This window comes from Molothrus ater, chromosome 30, assembly GCF_012460135.2.
Source record: "Molothrus ater isolate BHLD 08-10-18 breed brown headed cowbird chromosome 30, BPBGC_Mater_1.1, whole genome shotgun sequence".
NCBI lineage: Eukaryota > Metazoa > Chordata > Aves > Passeriformes > Icteridae > Molothrus > Molothrus ater.
Window position 1 is genome coordinate 2,113,243 of NC_050507.2, and position 20,636 is coordinate 2,133,878.

A 20,636-nucleotide genomic window follows, 5' to 3' on the forward strand; every position below is an offset into this window, starting at 1 on the left:
CCCCTCCCGGTTCCTGTAATCACATGATCTCCCCCGGGATGCTCGGCGCTCTCGGCCAATCAGCGCGCGGGGATCGCCTGCATCCCCCTCGGCCAATGGGGAACCGCCAGGCCTTACGTCATGGCGGCCGGCCGCGCCCCGCCTCGCCATTGGCTGCCGCCCGCGCGGGCTGCGGCCAATCGCCGCGGGCCGCGGCCTCGCAACCACCTCGCCCCCGCGGCCTCACAACCGGCGGCGTCATCCCCGCCCGTTGGCCAATCAGAGACGCGCTTGCCTTTGACAGGCAGCCAGCCGGACCAATCGCAATCCGGAACAGCAGGGCCCGGGCGGGCGCAGGGAGGTGCGGGCGGAAGCGGAAGCGGCGGCGGCGGGGGAAGATGGCGGCGCGGCGGGGCCCGGGGCCGGTGGCGGCGCTGGCGCTGCTGGCGCTGCTCGGCCCGGGGTGGCCCCTCCGCGGGGCCCGGGCCACGCTCAACCTGCAGGAGCTCAGCGAGCTCAAGTACGGCCTCGAGATCCTGGCCGAGCCGGTGCTGGCCGGGCAGGTGCGCCGCGGTACCGGGGCCAACGGCTGGGGGAGGGGGAGGCGGGCGGCGTCCCGGCGGCGCTACCGGGAGCGGCGGACCGGCCATGGGACTGCCGAGGAGCGGGGCACCGGCTGCGGGTCAGGAGGGCCGCCCGCGGGGGGGCTACGGGGACCGGGGGCACCTGTCCGGGGGCGGACCGGGGCGGGGCTCCGGTCTGGGGATGAACCGGGCCCCCCGGTCTGGGGCTGTACCGGTCCCGGGGCACCGGTCAGGGGCTGAACCGGGGCCAGGGGAACCGCTCAGAGGATGAACCGGCCCCGAGGCACCGGCCGGGGCGTGAACCGGGCCCGTGCCCCCGGCTGAGCTCCTCACCGGGGCTCGTTTCGGGGCCGGCGGCAGCCGCCGGGCAGTGGAAGGCTGCCGGGGGTCCCTGCAGGGGCCGGGAGCGCCCGTTCGGGGCGAGAACGGGGCCGGGGGCACCGGGCCGGGGCCTGGGGGTCCCAGGCAGGGGCGGGCTCGGGGGCGCTGCCGGGGCTGATCCAGGACCGGGGGCACCGGGCAGGGCTCGGGGGGGTCCCGGGCACGGGCAGGGCCTGAGCCCGGCCGGGGCTCAGCGGCTCCAGGGGCTCGGGGGATTCCGGCCAGGGCCGGTCTCGGTGTCCCGGGAAGGGCCCGGGGTTCCGGGCAGGGGACACGGGCCGGGGCTCACCGGCTTCGGGGGCACCGGGTCGGGATCGCGGGCGCTGCCGGGGCTGACTCGGGGCTGGGGGCTCCGGGCCGGGGGGGTCCCGGGCAGGGCCGGGCTCAGGGGCACGGGCTGGGCTCGGGTGAGTCCCGGGTCAGGCTCGGGGCCCCGGGCAAAGTCTGAACCCAGCCGGGCCTCAGAGGCTCCGGGGCCTTGGACGGTCCGGGCTGGGCTCGAGGGCACCGGGCAGGGCTCGGGGGGCAGTCCCGGGCTGGGCTGGGCTCGGGGGGTCCCGGGGAGGGGGCACGGGCCGGGTCTCAGCGGCTCCGGGGGCTCGGGACGGTCCCGGGCTGGGCTCGGGGTTCCGGGCAGGGTTCAGGGGGTCCCGGGCAGGGTTCAGGGGGGTCCCGGGCAGGGTTCAGGGGGTCCCGGGCAGGGGCTCAAGGGGTCCCGGGCAGGGCTCAGGGGGTCCCGGGCTGGGCTCAGGGGGGTCCCGGGCAGGGTTCAGGGGGTCCCGGGCAGGGTTCAGGGGGGTCCCGGGCAGGGTTCATGAGGGTTCCGGGCAGGGTTCAGGGGGGTCCCGGGCAGGGCTCAGGGGGTCCCGGGCAGGGTTCAGGGGGTCCTGGGCAGGGGCTCAGCCCGGCCGGGGCTCATCGGCCCCGGTATCCCGGGCTGGGTGGGGGGTCCCGCTCGCTCCGTACCTGTGTTGTGCGGAGCGGCTCCGTGCCTGGGGGGGCCGTGCCCCCCCCGGTGCCGCCGCCAGATGTTCCGGATGTGTGTGGGGGGGGGGAGGGGACGCTTGTTTCACTTTCGGGTTCCCCAATCCGGGGGGGTCTCGCTCCGCGGCCGCCGCTGCCCCGGGGGCTCCTCCAGATGATTTGGGGGGGGGTCCAGAGGATTTGGGGAGGGTCCAGAGCCCCCCCCGCAGCTGCTGGGGCAGCGCCAGGCCCGTCCTGTCCCCCCCCCCCCGTGTGACAGCGACAGGGACAGGGACAGGGTGGGGGCTGGGCCGGATGCGGTTTGTCTGGGCTGGGAGAGGGGGGGGGCAGGGTTGGGGGGGTCTGTCCCGTCCCATCCGGGGGGGTTTTGGGGTCGCTTGGGGGCACTTTGGGGTCACTGGGGGAGTCTGTGGGGTCACCAGGGGACTTTGGGGTCACTGGAAGGGGTTTTGGGGTCACTGATTGAGTCTGTGGGGTCTCTCGGGAGCTATGGGGTCCCAGGGGGGCTTTGGGGTCACTGGGGGAGTCTGTGGGGTCACCAGGGGGCTCTGGGGTCACTGGAAGGGGTTTTGGGGTCACTGAGGGAGTCTGTGGGGTCTCTCTGGGGCTATGGGATCACTGGGGGAGTCTGGAGGAGGCTTTGGGGTCCCAGGGGTCTCTGTGGGGTCCCAGGGGTGTCTGTGGGGTCCTCAGAGGGCTCTTCCCAAGGGGTGCAGAGCCCCGGGGAGTGTTTAAGGGTGCCAGGGGGGCTCTTTAAGGGTGCTGGGGGTGCTCTGGGCTGCCAGGGGGTGCCAGGGGCTCTTTAGGGGTGCCAGGGTGGGCTCTGGGTGGGAGCCCTTTAGGGGTGTCAGGGGGTGTTTGGGGGTGCCAGGGGGGCTCTTTAGGGGTGCCAGGGGCTCTTTAGGGGTGCCAGGGGGTGCTCTGGGGTGCCAGGGGGGCTCTTTATGGGTGCCAGGGGGTGCTCTGGGGTGCCAGGGGCTCTTTAGGGTTGCCAGGGGAGCTGTTTTGGGGTGCCAGGGGCTCTTTATGGGTGTCAGAGGGGCTGTTTAGGGGTGCCAGGGACTCTTTAGGGGTGCCAGGGTGGGCTCTGGGGTTCCAGGGGGGCTCTTTAGGGGTGCCAGGGGTTGTTTGGGGGTGCCAGTGGGTGTTTATGGGGGCTCTTTAGGGGTGCCAGGGGCTCTTTAGGGGTGCCACAGTGCCCTGACCCCATGCCCACAGCGCCAGGACGTGGTGACGGTGGCGTCCCGGTTCAAGCAGCTCTACGAGTGCCACCTGCCCCCCGCGGCCGTGGGACCCCCCCCGGGCCCCCCCCGGGACCCCCGCACCTACAACGGCTCCGGCGTGGCCGAGCTGCTGCGGCCCATGGGCACCGCGCCATGCCTGGTCAAGGTGGGCACCAGAGGGGGCATGGGGGGCACAGCACCCTGCCTGGTCAAGGTGGGCATGGGGAGGGCACAGGGGGGCACAGCACCGTGCCTGGTCAAGGTGGGCACAGGGGGGCACAGCACCCTGCCTGGTCAAGGTGGGCACCAGAGGGGGCACAGGGGGGCACTGCCCCCTGCCTGGTCAAGGTGGGCGTGGGGGGACATGGGGGGCACGGGGAGTGATGGGGGCACAGGGCGGCACCACCTCCTGCCTGATCAAAGTGGGCATGGGGGTGCCAGGGGGCACAGGGGGCATGGGGAGTGATGGGGGCACAGGGGGGCACGGCCTCCTGCCTGCTCAAGGCGGGCACTGGGCACCAGGGGGGCATGGGGGGCATGGGAAGGATGGGGGCAAGGATGGGGGCATGGGGGGCACTGTGCCCTGCCTGCTCAAGGTGGGCATGGGGGGCATGGGGGGGTGTAAGGGGGGCATAGCACCCTGCCTGATCAAGGTGGGCACGGGGGAGCAAGGGAGGTGCCAGGGGGCACAGGGAGTTCCAAGTGGGCACCACGCCCTTCCTGCTCAAGGTGGGACCAGGGGGCACAGGGTGGGGACATGGGGGGTACCGCACCCTGCCTGCTCAAGGTGGGCATGGGGGGTGCCAGGGGGTAAGGGTGGCACGTGGGGCACAGCACCCTGCCTGCTCAAGGTGGGCACAGGGGCATGGGGGGGCATTGGGAGTCATGGGGGGCATGGAGGGCACCACGCCCTGCCTGCTCAAGCTGGGCATGGGAGAGCAAGGGGGGCACAGGAGGTGCCAGGGGGGTGCCAGGGGGGCACCGCTATGCCCCACCCTCAGCCCCTTCCCCTCTCCCCAGACCAAGGACTGGTGGACGTACGAGTTCTGCTACGGGCGGCACATCCAGCAGTACCACCTGGAAGGTGACGCTGGGCACAGGGCGGGCACAGGGCGGCCCTGAGGACCCCTCCCCCCCTCAATCTGTGCCCACTGTGTGCCCACCCCTCCCTCAGAGTCTGAGATCAAGGGCGATGTCCTGGTGCTGGGCTATTACCAGTCTGCCTTCGACTGGGACGACGAGACTGCCAAGGTGGGTGTGCCCCGCCCTGGGCACAGCAGGGCTGTCCCATGCCCACCCCGTGCCCACCCCGTGCCCACCCTGTGCCCACCCACCCCTGCAGGCCTCCAAGCAGCACCAGCTGAGGCGCTACCACAGCCAGAGCTACGTCAACGGCTCCCGCTGTGACCTGACCGGGAGAGCCCGCGAGGCCGAGGTCCGGGTAAGGACGGGGGCACAGGGGGCACAGCACCAGGACTGGGCAAGGTGGGTATGGGGGGCACAGGGGGGCACGGGGGGCACAGCACCAGGACTGGGCAAGGTGGGCATGGGAGGCATGGAGAGCACACCACCAGGACTGAGTAAGGTGGGCATGGGGGGCACAGGGGGGGCACAGCACCAGGACTGGGCAAGGGGGGCATGGGGGGTACAGGGGGGGCACAGCACCAGGACTGAGCAAGGTGGGCATGGGGGACATGGAGGGCATAGGGGGGGCACAGCACCTTGCATGATCAAGGTGGGCATGGGGGGCACAGGGGGGGCACAGCACCCTGCATGATCAAGGTGGGCACCAAGGGGTGCCAAGGGGCATGGGGGGCATGGAGGGTTCCAGGGGGGCACTGCCCCATGCCTCATCAAGGTGGGCATGGGGGGGGAATGGGGGGGCACCACATCCTGTCTGATCGAGGTGGGCACTGGGGGGGCACTGAGGGGCACCCTGGGCACGGCAGGGCCTCACCCCGGGGCCGTGCCCGCAGTTCCTGTGCGAGGAGGGCACCGGCGATTACATCGCCCGCGTGGACGAGCCGCAGTCGTGCCAGTACGTGCTGACCGTGCACACCACGCGCATCTGCCACCACCCCTTCCTGCGCCCGGCCCCGGGGCTGGCACCGCAGCCCATCCGCTGCCAGCCCGCCCTCTCGCCCGCCCAGTACGTCCAGTACGTGCGTGCCCAAGTCTGTGAGTACCAGGGAGCCCTGGGGGGGTGCTGGGTACGGGGCTGTGAGCTGAGGCTGGCACTGAGCCCTGGTGCGGGGCTGGCACTGTCACCCCAGCCTGGCACTGGCCCCTCCATCCTAGAGCTGGCACTGTCACCCCAGCCTGGCACTGGCGCTGGCCTCTCCATCCTAGAGCTGGCACTGTCACCCCAGCCTGGCACTGGCGCTGGCCCCTCCATCCTTGGGCTGGCACTGTCACCCCAGCCTGGCACTGGCGCTGGCCTCTCCATCCTTGGGCTGGCACTGTCACCCCAGCCTGGCACTGGCGCTGGCCTCTCCATCCTTGGGCTGGCACTGTCCCTTCCAGTCTACAGCTGGCACTGGCCCCTCCTTCCCAGAACTGGCTCTGTCCCCTCCAGCCTGGCCCTGTCCCTTCCATCCCAGGACTGGCCCTGTCCCTTCCATCCCAAGGCTGGCACTGTCCCTTCCATCCAGGATTGTCACTGTCCTCTCCAGCCTGGCCCTGTCCCATCCGTCCTGGTGCTGTCTCCTCCATCCTGGGACTGGCACTGTCTCCTCCATCCTGGGACTGGCACTGTCCCCTCCATCCTAGAGCTGGCACTATCCCCTCCAGTCTGGGGCTGGCACTGTCCTTTTCAGCCTGAGACTGGCACTGTCCCCTCCATCACTGGGCTGGCACTGTCACCTTCCTGACCCTGTCCCCTGGGGCTGGCACTGGGACTGGCACTGTTCCCTCTGTGCCAGGGCTGGCTGTGTCCCCTCGGATACAGGACTGCCATGGTCCCCTGCAGCATGGAGCTGGGGCTGTCCCCCAGCCGTGCTGTCCCTGTCCCCAGCTGTCCCTGTGTCCCCAGCTGTGCTGTCCCTGTGTCCCCAGCTGTGCTGTCCCTGTCCCCAGCTGTCCCTGTGTCCCCAGCCGTGCTGTCCCTGTGTCCCCAGCTGTGCTGTCCCTGTGTCCCCAGCTGTGCTGTCCCTGTCCCCAGCTGTCCCTGTGTCCCCAGCCGTGCTGTCCCTGTCCCCAGCTGTCCCTGTGTCCCCAGCTGACACCAAGAGGAAGGTGGAGGAGATCTCGGAGGAGCTGCGCACGTTGGACACGCGGCTCTGGAGTGACAGGGACAGCTCTGAGCCGCCCTCGCAGAGCCCCAGGGGCACCCAGGAGGGTATGGCCTTGTCCCCTCCTCGCTGTCACAGCGCTGCCACTGTCCCCTCTCCCTCTGGGACTCCCCCAGTGGCAGCTGTGTCCCCCCTGTGGCAGCTGTGTCCCCCCTGTCCCAGGGAACCAGCCAGAGCCAGCCCAGGATGTGACAGCTGGGGAGCAGGAGGTGACAGCCACAGCCAGTGCCCAGCGGGACAGCACCAGGGTGAGTCCCAGTGGCCCTGGGGACATTCTGGGGTCACTTTGGGGGGGTTTGAGTCCTGTTCCATCCCCTGTGTCCTCCCTGCAGGAGCCGTCCCTGAGGGCAGCTGGCGGTCGGGCAGCCGGTGAGTCCTGGGTGTCCTCCCCGTGCCACCTCCGTGCCCACCCTGTGTTCCCTGTGCCACCTCCATGCCCACCCTGTGTCCCCCGTGCCACCTCTGTGCCCACCCTGTGTCCCCCGTGCCACCTCCATGCCCACCCTGTGCTACCTCCGTGCTACCTCCGTGCCCACCCTGTGTCCCCCATGTTCCCCATGCCACCTCCATGCCCACCCCATGTCCCCCATGTCACCTTCACCCTGTGTCCCCCATGCGCCCCCTGTGTCCCCCATGTCACCCCCATGCCCACTCTGTGTCCCTCATGCCCCCATGTCACCTCCACCCTGTGTCCCCCATGTCACCCCCATGTCACCTCCATGCCCACCCCATGTCTCCCATGTCACTCCCATGCCCCCTGTGTCTCCCATGCCCCCCCTGTGTCTCCCATGTCACCTCGGTGCCCACCCTGCATCCCCCATGCCCCCATGTCACCCCCATGCCCCCTGTGTCCCCCATGTCACCCCTATGCCCCCTGTGTCCCCCATGTCACCTCTATGCCCACCCCGTGTCCCCCATGTCACCCCCATGCCCACCCCGTGTCCCTATGCCCTCATGCCACCTCCATGCTCACCCTGTCTCTCCCATGTCACCTCCATGCTCACCCTGTGTCCCCCATGTCACCCCCCTGTGCCCCCCGTGCCCCCCTGGCACTGCCACCCCCCTGCAGACCCACGCAAGATCCACTTCAAGGTGATCCGGAGCCCCGGGGACCTGCTGCAGTTCATCGAGGAGCTCAAGGAGACCACCAGGAAGGTGGGCACCCCCCCATGCCCCCCCTCGGGCCCCCCCGTGCCTCAGTTTCCCCCTGAGCCCCCTCCCACTGCCTCAGGCCAAGGAGAAGGTGAGCGAGGAGGAGGAGGAGGAGGAGGAGGAGGAAGCAGCCAAAGCTGCCCCAGCCCCACCTGGCCCTGCAGAGCCCCCCAGCCCCGAGGCCCTGCCTGGCCCCGAGGCCCCTCCCACGGGGGAGGAGGAGGAGGAGGATGAGGATGAAGATGAGGAGGAGGATGAGGAGGCAGGGCCGCTGCTGGCGGGGCTGGAGCTGCTGCCACGGGAGCAGGTGGCGAGGCTGAAGGAGGAGGTGAAGAACCAGATGGAGCAGGAGTTCGACAGCATCATCAGCGAGGTGGGGACCCCCTGGGACCCCCATTGGCTGGGCTGGGACCCCCAGAGGGGCTGGGACCCCCATTGGGGACCCCCTGGCTGGGCTGGGACCCCCTGAGGGACACTGGGACCCCCCTGACCATGCTGGGATCCCCAGAGGAGCACTGGGACCCCCTGGCTGGGCTGGGACCCCCACAGGGACCATGCTGGAACCCCCCTGGCTGTGCTGGGGACCCCCTGGCTGGGCTGGGGAGCCCCTGGGGGGGTTGGTACCCCCTGGCTGTGCTGGGACCCCCACAGAAGCACTGAGACCCTCACAGGGACACTGGGATCCCCCTGACCATACTGGGACCCCCCTGGGGACATTGGGACCCCCACAGGGGCACCGGGACCCCCGGGCTGTGCTGGGGACCCCTTGGGAGGGTTGGGGCTCCCCTGGCTGGGCTGGGGCCCCTATGGGATGTGACCAGGGCTGCCCCGCAGAGGTGGGGACAGCCTGGGGACTCCTTTCTGGCCCCGCTGCTCGGGTCCGTGCTGGCCAGGCTGGCAAACCCGCCCCGAACCTGCCCCAAACCCGGCCTGAACCTGCCCCGAGCCCGGCCCGAACCCGCCCCGAGCCCGGCCCGAACCCGCCCCGAGCCCGGCCCGAACCCGCCCCAAACTCGGCCCGAACTTGCCCCGAGCCCGCCCCGAGCCCGGCCCGAACCCGCCCCGAACTCGGCCCGAACCCGCCCCGAACTCGGCCCGAACCTACCCCGAACCCGCCCCGAACTCGGCCCGAGCACGCCCCGAGCCCGGCCCGAACCCGCCCCGAGCCCGGCCCGAACCCGCCCCGAACTCGGCCCGAACCTGCCCGAGCCCGCCCCGAACCTTCCCGAACCCGGCCCGAACCTGCCCGAACCCGCCCCGAGCCCGGCCCGAACCTGCCCCGAACCCGCCCCGAACCTGCCCGAACCCGGCCCGAACCTGCCCCGAGCCCGGCCCGACCCCTCCCGGTGCAGGTGGAGGAGGAGCTGGAGACCGAGGGGCTCAAGGGCGAGTTCGACCGGAGCCGCGCCACGCGGACCCTGGCGAGCACCCTGAGCCGCCTGATGGAGCGGCTGGACAGGGCCGAGCCCCGCCGCGACCCCCCCGAGCCCCGGCGCGACCCCTCCGGGGGCCGCAGAGAGGAGGAGGAGGAGGAGGAAGAGGAAGAGGAGGAGGAAGGAGCCGCGAGGAAGGGCAGCAGCCCCCGGGTGCCCAAGGACGGGCGGGTGCGGGTGCGGATGGGCAGGGTCGGGAGCCGCGCCGCCCCTCAGGAGCGGGAGCCCCCCCGGGGCAAGCAGGAGCCCCCCCGGGAGAAGCAGAGCCCCCCGCAGGTGGAGAACGAGGTGCGGGAGCTGCTGGCCAAGGAGGGGCTGCGCGCTGAAGGTATGAGGGGGGGTCCTGAGGGGATGGGGAGAGCGCCCCCCGCCCCAAATCAACCCCCCCCGGGCCCCCTCCGCAGGGAAAATCGAGATCAAGATCGTGACGGCGTCGTCGGGGGGCGAGGAGGAGGAGGGAGCGCAGTGGCTGTCGGAGGAGGATTCGCGGAGCCTGAAGGAGATTTTCCTCAGCATCCTGGTGAGGGGGCGGCGGGGGGGGATGCGAGGGGATGGGGAGGGGCTCCCAGGGGAGGGGGAGGGGCTCCGAGGGGATAGGGAGGGGCTCCGAGGGAGGGGGGCACAGCTGAGGCTCGGCCGGAGGAGAATTTGTGGTGTTGGGGGAAACTGAGGCACGGCAGGGCTGGGGAGTGTGGGGGGCTGAGAGATGGGGGGAAACTGAGGCATGGGAGGGAAACTGAGGCACGGGGGGACACACTGGGGAGGAGAGGGTGGGGGCAGGACACAGGCGAGGAGGATGAGGAGGGAAAAGTGGGGACGGGGGGGCAGTGAGGTCAGGGGGGGCACCGAGGTGAGAGGGCACAGAGGTGAAGGGGGGACACTGAGGTAAAAGGGGGGGCACAGAGGTCAGGTGGGCACAGATGTCAGGGTGGGCACAGCTCTCAGGTGGGCACAGCTCTCAGGTGGGCACCGATTTCCCCTGGGCAGGTGCAGGGCACGGAGGAGGCGCAGAAGGAGCGGCGGCGGCTGCAGGCCCTGCAGGACAATTACAGCTTCGTCTGGGGGGGCCGCCAGGAGCCCCCCCCGCCCGCCGACTCCGAGGACCAAGACTTCTGACACCCCAAATCTGAGCCCTTAAATCCTGAACGGCCCCCCCAGAATTGTGGCTTCATCCCTGCCCTGCCCTGGCACCGGGCACGGGGCACCCCGAGGACCCCGGGGTCCCCCCCCAGGAGGGAAGAGGTCACTTTGCCCCCCCCCTCAGAACTTGCCCTGTTTGGGGACATCACTGTGCCCCCCCCCCAGGGGACCCTGCCCTGCTGGGGGACATCACTGTGCCCCCCAGGGGTCCTGCCCTGTTTGGGGAGGTCACTGTGCCCCCCCAGGGGACCCCGCCCTGTCACCGGGTGCATTTGTGACAAAGATGAACTGGGGGGGGGAGGAATGGCCGTGATTTTTGGGGGGGGGGGGTGTATTTGGGCGGGGGGGGGGGTCCTGGAGCCGTCGGTGCCGCCCCCGGCCCGGGGGGGTCTCTCTCTCATAATGAGATGTCGCGTTCGCCCCCCCCCCCTTTTATCAATAAACCGAGGTCGCCCCGGGGCTGTGTCTGTGTCCCCCCCCCCCACCCCGTCCCGGGGTCTCCGCTCCTCCGCCCCCCGCCCAAAATTGCGGGAGGGGCGGGGCCGTGGGCGCGGCAGCCAATCAGAATTAGGGCGGGGCCAGGGGCTCCCCGGCCTCGGCCAATGGGAGCGCGGGGAACGCGGAGCGACCGGGACCGCCCCAGCCCTTGGGGACAGCGGTGCCACCGGGGTCCCGAAGAGACCGGGACCGCCCCAGCCCTCGGGGACAGCGGTGCCACCGGGACCGCCAGAGCGCTCGGCGCTACCCGGACGGACCGGGACCACCGGGGCCGCCCCAGCCCTCGGGGACAGCGGCGTCCCCAGCACCGCCGGAACCCCCAGGAGCCCCCGAACCCCCGGACCCGCCGGTAGCCCCGGGACCCAGCAGGGCCCCCAAACCAACCCGGACCCAGGAACCGACAGAGACCATGGGACCCCCGGGCTGGGCCGGGACCCCCCGACCCGCGGCACCAGGTGAGGCCACAGCCGGCGCCCCCCGTTCCACAGCTGCCCCCGTTCCCCCCCGCCTCGCCCCCACTGTCCCCCCTCAACTGAAAACAGAGATTCAGTGTCACCCCCCCGTGCCCCCCTGGATTTGGGGTGCGGGGCGCGGGGTGGTGCCGTTACCGTCCCGTGGGTGTCACCCTGCCCGTGGGTGTCACCCCCCTGTCCCTTCCGTGGCTCCTGTGCCCTGTCCCCCCCTCCCACGGGCTCCACCCGGGGCTGCCCCACCGGGCAGATGAAGTTGCAGCGCTGGGGGGTGACAGGGGCGTCCCCACTGACCCCCAGACCCACAAGCCAGGTGTCCCTACGCTGACAGGGGGTCCCCACTGACCCCCCCAGGTGTCCCCACGCTGACAGGGGGTCCCCATGACCCCCCCCAGGTGTCCCCATGCTGCTCCTGGGCCTGCAGAGCCCCCGCCTGTCCTTCCACGGGGGTGTCCTGGTGGGCTTCATCACCACCTTCCTCCTCCTCCGCGGCCTCCTGCTGCCCCAGCCGGTGCCCGCCCCCAGCCGGGACCCCCGGGTGCCCGATGGCCCCCCCGGGACCCCCCCGTCCCCCGCGCTCTACGGCGTGGCCCCCTCGGACGCTGCAGGTGGGCGCTGCTGCCAGGGGCGGGTGGCACCGGGAGGGGACACGGGGGGCGGATGGGGCTGGCAGGGGGACATGGGGGGGCCTCAGCCCCTCTGCTCCGCGGGTTGGGGACGGTGACAATGCCCTGAGAGTGGCAGCAGAGGGATGGGGGCACAGCTGAGGCTCGGCCGGAGGGGAATGGATGGTGTTGGGGGAAAGCAGGGACACGGCTGAGGTGGGGGAAACTGAGGCACGGCAGGGCTGGGGAGTGTGGGGGGGCTTAGAGATGGGGGAAACTGAGGCACGGGGGGACACACTGGGGTGCAGAGGGGGGAGGCAGGACACAGGCGGGGGGGTCTGAGGAGGGAAAAGTGGGGTACGGGGGGGCAGTGAGGTGAGGGGGGCACAGAGGGAAGGGACCATTGAGGGGATGAGGGGCACTGAGGTGAGGGGGGGCGCTGCAGGTGGGGATCTCTGGTGGGATGGGGCTGGCAGGAGGACGCGGGGGGACCTCACCCCCTCTGCTCCGCGGGTTGGGGACGGTGCCCACGCCCCGACAGCGCCGGCGCGGGGACATCGCGGTCTCCGCTGCGCGGTCCCGCAGGCGAGGACGCGGCGGTGGCGCGGGGGCTGTTCCGGCGGGTGCGGGTGCTGTGCTGGGTGATGACAGCGCCCCAAAACCTGGAGAGCAAAGCCCGGCACGTGCGGGACACCTGGGCGCGACACTGCAACGTGGCGCTGTTCGTCAGCTCCGAGCCCGCCCCGCACTTCCCCGCGCTGGGGCTGGGGGTGCCCGAGGGCCGGGGGCAGCTCTACCGTAAAACCGTGCGGGCGCTGCTCTTCGTGCACCGGCACCTCCGCGCCAGCGCCGAGTGGTTCCTCAAGGCCGACGACGACACCTTCGTGCTGCTGGACAACCTGCGCTGGCTGCTGGCCGCGCACCCGCCCCGGCGGCCGCTCTACCTCGGCAAACGCTTCCGCCCCTTCGCCCGCCAGGGCTACAGGAGCCGCGGGGCCGGGTACGTGCTCAGCCGGGGGGCCCTGACCCGCCTGGCCCCCGCCCTGGCCCGCGGCACCTGCGGCCACAGCGGCCCCGAGGAGGACGTGGCGCTGGGCCAGTGCCTGGAGCGGCTCGGGGTGGCCGTGGGGGACTCGCGGGACACGCGGGGACGGGAGACCTTCCACCCCTTCCCGCCCGAGATCCACCTCACGCACCGCTTCGCCCGCGGCTTCTGGTACCGCCGCTACTGCTGGTACCCCGTGGTGGAGGTGGGTCACAGCCCGGCCGGGGTCACTGTCACACACCCTGGGCAGCTGGGGGGGGTGGCTGTGCCCCCCAAGCACGGCCAGAACCCCCCGTGTGTGCCCTCAGCAGCCGCTGTCTCCCTGAGAGTGGCACAGCTCTCCTCGGGTGGCATCTTCGCCCACCGTGCCTGGCTGGCACACAGCCACAGACCCCTTGTGTGGCTCTGCTGTCCCCACCGTGCGTGGCCACCACCCCCCGCATGTCCCTGGCCACCTCCCGTGGCCGTGACACCCTCGAGGTGCAGCCAGAGCCACCCCCGTGCCCGGCTGCCAACATGGGGGGGCCGTGGCATCACCCCCCAATTCCCTGCCGGGTCCCCAGCCATGCCAGGATGTCCCTGCACTGTGTGGCTGTGTGTGACCAGCGTGTCCCCCACATGTGACCAGCGTGTCCCCCACGTGTGACCAACGTGTCCCCCCTCACACATGGCCACAGGTCCCCCACCTGTGACCCCGGTGGCCTTGGTGTTCCCTGCCCATCCATGATCCTCCTGCCATGGCCATGGCCCCCAGCGTGTCCCTGGCCACCTCCCATGGCCGTGACACCCTCAAGGTGCAGGCAGAGCCACCTCTGTGCCCGGCTGGCATTTCTTGCCAGGGGGGCCATGGGGGGGCCGTGGCATCGCCCCCCAAATCGCTGCCAGGTCCCCGGCCATGCCAGGATGTCCCTGCACTGTGTGGCTGTGTGTGACCAGCGTGTCCCCCACATGTGGCCACCGTGTCTCCCCTCACACATGGCCAGCTTGTCCCCCCAGTGTGACCCTGGTGGCCTCGGTGTTCCCTGCCCATCCATGATCCTCCTGCCATGGCCATGGCCCCCAGCGTGTCCCCCCACCCCCGTGGGGCCCAACCTCCATCGGCAGTGTCCCCTCTGTCATCAGTGTCCCCTCCATGCTCCTGTGTCCCCTCCGTGCTCCTGTGGCCCCTGTGCTGGCGCTGCCCCCCCCGCTCAGTTCTGCTGACCAGAACAGCCCCCAGCGCCCCTTCCCCACCCTGCCCCGTGCCACCAAGGTGGGTTGTTGCCATTACGGCGTGGCGACCTGGTTCGGGAGGTCCGGCACGGTGACCCAAGGCCCAGGGTCACTCGGTCCAATGCTACATACACCAATGTGGTGGACAGCAAATGGCGTTTATTGAGGGGTCTCAGGGGTATTTATGGACTGGGCAGTCTGTGTCACTTCCCTCTGCTCACGTCCGGCCGGGTGTGGCCGGGTACAGAGCAAAGGTCAGACTGCAGGGTGAGGGGGGCCTTCTTACCTACCCGTACAGCCCGAGATCTTCCGCACGCAGATCCCTAGCTCTCCACATTTCCCCCCCCCCTTCATGGATTAGTAAAAATCTTATAAAGTTATAAAATGTAAAGGTTACAAAATTTCATGGGTTAGTAGAATTAGTGTAAAATCGTAAGTGTGTTAATAAGTGGCACACCTTAAAGTAATTGTCGGCGCTCGAGAAACAAAATGTTAGCCATTTCCAAATGCCTTTTAACAAATTGCACCAGTTTGTTTAATATGCAAGGCCCGAAGATTAGGGTTAGTAAGATTATAGTGACTGGGCCTATTAGGGTAGAAATCAGGGTGGTGAGCCATGGAGACCGGTTGAACCACGACTCGAACCAGCCCTGTTGAGCTTCTCTATCTGCTTTCCTTAGGTTTAGCCGATTTCTCAGTTCGGCCATGGAGTCTCTGACGACTCCGGTGTGGTCTGCATAAAAGCAGCATTCCTCTTTCAAGGCAGCACACAGGCCCCCTTGCTGCATGAGCAAGAGGTCCAGTCCTCTCCTGTTTTGGAGGACAACCTCTGAGAGTGAGGAAAGGGATTTTTCCAGGGAAGAGATGGATTTCTCGATCCTTTGGAAGTCCTCATCAACTGTCATCTGCAGTTGTGCCAGTCCCTGATGTTGTGTTGCAAGGGCCGAGATGCCTGTGGCAGCGCCGGTAGCTCCTAGACCGAGGAGCATTGCGATGGTGACGCCTGTTATCACCTCCCGTTTGTAGAGCCGGTTGGGTTCCTCGAACAAGCGGTACACCTCTTCTTCTTGGCGATACAGGACTCTGGGGACAATTAGAACTTGGACACAAAAGTCAGTAGAATGGTCGAATTTGTCAAGGAGTACACCTGGGCTTACCCCGGATCCGTGACAGACCCACATTCCCGATGCAGCTGGGATCACCCACTGGAACTTCCCTCCCTTAAGTTTGACGAATTCCTTGCAGACGTTGCCCATCTGCTTTGCCAAGGTTGCATTGCCAAAGCATTTGCCCTGGCCCGTAACCTGACTTAGGGTGATACCTCTCCGGGGGGTGTCCCATCTGCATTGGCGTGGATTGTTTGACTTTTGAGAAGATGAATGGGAGATCGAAGGCAACACCTTCGTAAAAAGGGGGTTGTGCATCATAGCATAACCAGCATGATTCTGTGAAGTTCGGGTTGGATTGGTTTAACGATAAGAAGGTAGCATTTAACACGCTTAAGAATGGACTGGAGAGGGTTGGTTTGGTTAAGAGATCGGATGGGGGGCTAGTTTCGACCTCTGTGTTTCGTGGCTAGAACTACCGTTAGCTGTGATCTCTTCCCTGGGTCTACTTACTACTAGAACCGGATTGGGTCTGACTGATTGGGATACTGAAGCTGGGAGTCTGATAATTTGTATGTTCGCCCAGATGCTGCGGTTAGGGAGATGAGCATATGCTGTCCACACTTTACCTGTGGCCCAGGCATCATGGGTCGGCTGCAGGATTGTCATTATATAACCTGTGCAAGTGTGCTGTATCAAGCCTCCGGGCATAAGCGCATACCCATCCATGTCATAGTTTGGTTCGATACAGCCGTGTGGAGTGTACTTAATTTGCAGGAACTTATCCGGCTGTTGAGGCGTCCATCTATTGCTTATCACAATAGTTTCACACCCCCAATATCCACAATATCCATGCCCTGGGAAATTACAATAACTTTTTCCTGGGTTGGAAGCAGGGCACCAGTACATCCCAAATACTGTTGTCTCCTGAAATCTGGGGTGCCCTGTATGCACGGGAAAAATGTCTTTTAACCTGAACTCGAAAGATGGGATGTCGGCTGTAACAATTTCTTTGATGACCCCCTCACCTGAGAGATGGCGTAGAACCCACCTGAATGGCTGGTGAGGGTAATGTTTTGTGTCTGCTTGTCCTCCGCCTACTAACCCTAGAAACAAGATTCATTCGAGGCGTTGACAAGGGCCACTGTTCGACCCGCACTGGGTCGGCTGATTTCCAAGTCAGCTTGATGGGCAATGGCGGGTACGCGACAGTGGCCCTTAGAATAAATTTCTCACCCTAACATCCAGCAGGGCTAGGGCATCCCTCCCTAGCAAGGGTGGGCAGTCCGACATCACATATGCAGTGAGGGTGATAGTTCTTCCCGGTCCTCTCTCGGTGCAGAGGGTTATTGCCACTGGTTGGGTGCTCTTGTGGGCTCGGGACAGCCCTCCAACTCCGCCCACCATGGGGGCTACTTCTAGCTTCCATGGTCGAGGCCAATGTATGTCTGGGATGACGGTGACATCTGACCCTGTGTCCACCCAAAAGGGAAGGCAGATGGCCGAGTCGTCGGAGCTGTTGTGGAGACGACACACTGCCCACACGATCCGTGGGTGTTTCCCCACCTTCGCGGCGAAGGCCACCCATGGGTCCCGTTCCCATGCTTTCATGGCCAAAGCCACCCAGGGGCCTCGGCCCCAGGGAGCTGTTCTTGGTATTCCTGAGGTGCAGATGGGTTCGATTGAGCCATTGGCTGGGCGACAAAGTTGGTCATTCCCTGAGAGGGTGGAAGTGGTGGGCATGAGAGCCCTGTGCCCCGTTGGGGGTTGCTGTAGCTGGGCCGCTGCATGTTCCAGGTGGGAGGAGGCTGGATACGGCCCGGCTGCCCCCTCCCTCTCCCGTTTCCCTGATGCCTGGATCTGCATTCCTTAGCTAAATGCCCTTTCTTTCCACATGCCCAGCATGGTCCCCTAGGTCTCCCCTGGCGTGGTGGAGCAGCTGCTGGTGGGCGCCCTGACTGGGGGCAGTTTGTTGCCACGTGCCCAGCTTGGCCACACTTAAAGCATGCCATGACACTCGTTATTGCAATGTGAACTGCTGCTTGAATGAGAGCTAGGCGTTCTTCCTTTGCAACGTGTCTGATCATGGCAGCTAGATTAGACCCTTGCGGCAGTGATCTTAAAATGTCCTTGGTGGCTGAGTTGCATTGCTGGCGTAGGCACTCTGCCAGCACAGGACCCTTTGCCTCTGAGGGTAATGTTGAGGAGTCCAAGGCAGCCTGTAAACGATCCACAAACTGAGTGAAGCTTTCACTCTCACTCTGCTTTATTGTGGTCCAAGGCGACGGTTTGGCTATTACTTTGGAAGCAACACGGATGGCTTCTCGGGCAGCACGGGTTGTTGTCATAACCTCATGTGCCCGCAAGCCCTCAGCCTGTGCCTGAGGGGTGATCATTGTAGGGTCTGTGCCCATTAGCCTCTGTATGCTGGAGCCGTGCAGTGGATGGTCTGCCCCTGTTACCAGGGCCAGCTGCTTAATACAGTTATCCTCCCATTCCTGTTTAAAAACGATCATCCCTGCCCCATCAAAAATCATTCTGCAAGTCTGCTTAATATCAAAAGGTAACATGTCATCCCCTCCAAAAACGCTGTCAATGAGTGTGGAAACCATGGCAGAATTAATTCCCCTATCTGCAATTGCTTTAATAATTGCCTGCACGTCTTTCGGGTTTACCGGGGAATAGGTTTTTTGATTCCCGCCGGCTCCCCCCACCCGAACCACCAGTTTCGCCGACGGAATCCATTCAGCACATGCTATTTTTATTTTCCGCCAGTCTGTAAGCGGAGTTCGATCTTTCTCCGATATCCCCTTCACCCCTGCAGGAGCGCTGTGGCTAGTGACCTTGTATGCCGCTGGTCTCCTTTTGTTAAAGCCGGAATCTGAGTCGGAACTCCCCGATCCCCTCTCGAGCTCGGAGCTCGAGTCCGAGTCGGAAGTCGACTGCCCGGATGTTTCTGGGCTGCTCTGCCTTTTTCTCGGGCTCCGACCCCGCCCTTTCTTGCGGGGGTCGGGCCGTTCCCTCCCCCTGGGGTCCCCCCGCCTCCTGCTGGGGGAGGTCCTTGTCCTATAAGGACCTAAAGTGAACTGAGCGCTCTGATTGGCCTTACGCTCCTCCACGGGGGCCGCCCCGTCCCCCCGCTCGCCCGCGCATGCGTTGTTAAGCAGGCTGACTGCATTTCCGCCCCCCGTGTTTCCCTTTCCGCCCTGAACACGCGGTTCGGCGCCATTTTCAAACGCATACGGAGGGGGTGCGCTTTTATCCACCCCTTCGGGGTCCGGCAATTTCGCCGCCTCCAGCGCTTCCTCCGTTAACCCCCGCCAAAACACCCACGCGTGTTCCCCCCCCTCTGATGGTAAGGCGGTCTGCTCGGGGGAATCCGGCGCTCGCGGTTCCGCGGTGCCGATCTGATCGAAGCCCTCCGTGGTTTGCGTTGCCGCGCCCACCCCCAACTGCGGCGTGGCTAATAAGCAAACCTGCGCGGCTTTCCAGGTCTCCTGCTCTTCTCTAGCTTTCTGCAGAGCCTGCACGACTCGGCCCCATGACTTTAGAGCTTTCCCTGAGCCTGAGGACATAGTTTCCTCAGCTAAAATCTTTGTACAAGTATCCCATATCTCCGAATAGAGAATATCCACCGGGCTGTCTATCGCCCCCAGCTTACTAAGTCTCGGTATAGCAAGACATAAATCTTTTAGCTTGCAATCAATCCCCCATTGAGCATGCATCTGAGTTACGACCTTCGCTATGGCTTCCATGGTCCACGCTGGTCCGGGGGCGTCCCCCCCGCTGCACTAGGCCTGCTGTGCAGCCGCCGGTCCCCTGTCCAGGCGAAATCCCGAACTCCGGGCGCTGCGATTGTCCCGGGTTTTGGCACCAGATGTTGCCGTTACGGCGTGGCGACCTGGTTCGGGAGGTCCGGCACGGTGACCCAAGGCCCAGGGTCACTCGGTCCAATGCTACATACACCAATGTGGTGGACAGCAAATGGCGTTTATTGAGGGGTCTCAGGGGTATTTATGGCTTGGGCAGTCTGTGTCACTTCCCTCTGCTCACGTCCGGCCGGGTGTGGCCAGGTACGGAGCAAAGGTCAGACTGCAGGGTGAGGGGGGCCTTCTTATCTACCCGTACAGCCCGAGATCTTCCGCACACAGATCCCTGGCTCTCCACACCCATCCATGATCCTCCTGCCATGGCCATGGCCCCCAGCGTGTCCCCCCACCCCCGTGGGGCCCAACCTCCATCGGCGGTGTCCCCTCTGTCATCAGTGTCCCCTCCATGCTCCTGTGTCCCCTCCGTGCTCCTGTGGCCCCTGTGCTGGCGCCGCCCCCCCCGCTCAGTTCTGCTGACCAGAACAGCCCCCAGCGCCCCTTCCCCACCCTACCCCGTGCCACCAAGGTGGGCTCTGGGTGCCCGGTGCCACCCCCAGACCCCCCCTGTGTCCCCCCCAGGGCCCGCAGTGCTGCTCGGACCTGGCCGTGTCCTTCCACTACGTGTCCGGGGAGGAGATGTATGAGCTGGAGTACCTGAGCCAGCAGCTGCGCCCCTACGGCTACAGACCCCGCTACCGACCCCTCCTGAGCCCCCCCGCGACCCCCGACACCACCGGGACCCCCGCGACTCCCAACGCCACCCGGAGCCACCCGGCCTCCCAAGCCCCCCAAGCCCCCAAAGCCCCCGAGCCCTGCCCGTCCCCTTCCCGGACCCCCCCGGGGTGAAGGTGGCCCCAAATTTGGGGGTTCCCCCCCTCCCCGTGGCCCCAAATTTGGGGGTTCCCCCCCTCCCCATGGCCCCATTCCTGCCCCGGGACCCCAAATGCCCCGAGCCCCACCCCGTGTCCTGCGCCCACCCCAGTCCCCCTCCCCGGCGGACCCGCGTGACCCTAACGAGGCCCTAATTAGCGGCTGTTAATGAGCTTTGAGGGGATTGGGTGGCCCCGAGCCGGGGGTGCCGGGAGCGGGGACACCGCGGGACGGGGCCTGGGGGATTTGGGGGCACCGGGGAGGGTCCGGAGGTGCCTGAGCAGGACACGGAGCTGGGGGGGGGGGGGGGGGGGCAAGGGTCCCATGGGGGGGGGTTTCGGTGATGGGACCCCCACAGGACCCCAAAGTGGGGGGGGGGACAGTGCCAGGCCCCTCTGTGGGCACCGTCCCCCCCTGTCCCCTCCTGTCCCCTCCCGTCGCGGTCCCACCTCTGCGGCTGAGGTGGCCGTGCCACCCCTCAGGGTGTCCCTCCATGGTGACAGTGACCCCCCCCAAGTCCGTGTTGTCCCCGTGATCCCCCCGTGTTGTCCCCCACGGACTCCCCGGGTCCCTGAACCCCCCCTGGGTCCCTGGACCCCCCCCAGCTCCTGGGGGCGGCCAGAGGGTGAATTTGGGGGGGTTCGGGAGAGGGGACGGTGCCCCCCGAGCTGGGGGTGAAGGAGGCTCCGTGTTTGGGGGAGCCGCCCTTCATTCCTGCCCTGGGGACCCCAAATACCCTGAGATTTCCCCCCCCCATCTCCCGCGCCCCCCAGGCACACCCTCGTGGCCCTAATT

General features: G+C 67.1%; 1 protein-coding gene and 1 pseudogene across 4 annotated transcripts; both read left to right on the forward strand.

Annotated features, from left to right (window-relative positions):
• Positions 1-80: 80 nt before the first annotated feature.
• Positions 81-10,625, forward strand: LOC118697394 (protein OS-9). Of its 4 annotated transcripts, none has more exons than XM_036400014.1 (14): positions 81-542; positions 3,114-3,317; positions 4,172-4,235; positions 4,326-4,402; positions 4,494-4,592; positions 5,128-5,329; positions 6,351-6,488; positions 6,604-6,689; positions 6,774-6,810; positions 7,511-7,596; positions 7,673-7,966; positions 8,946-9,354; positions 9,431-9,546; positions 10,014-10,625. In XM_036400014.1, the coding sequence occupies exons 1-14, from the start codon at positions 96-98 to the stop codon at positions 10,140-10,142; spliced, it is 2,388 nt and encodes a 795-aa protein (XP_036255907.1). In that variant the 5' UTR covers positions 81-95; the 3' UTR covers positions 10,143-10,625. The 4 variants fall into 4 exon arrangements, with proteins under 4 accessions (XP_036255907.1, XP_036255908.1, XP_036255909.1 ...); XM_036400015.1 differs by having other exon boundaries at positions 6,369-6,488; XM_036400016.1 differs by having other exon boundaries at positions 3,147-3,317.
• On the forward strand, positions 10,574-19,817 carry LOC118697232 (glycoprotein-N-acetylgalactosamine 3-beta-galactosyltransferase 1-B-like; annotated as a pseudogene).
• The last annotated feature ends 819 nt before the right edge of the window (positions 19,818-20,636 follow it).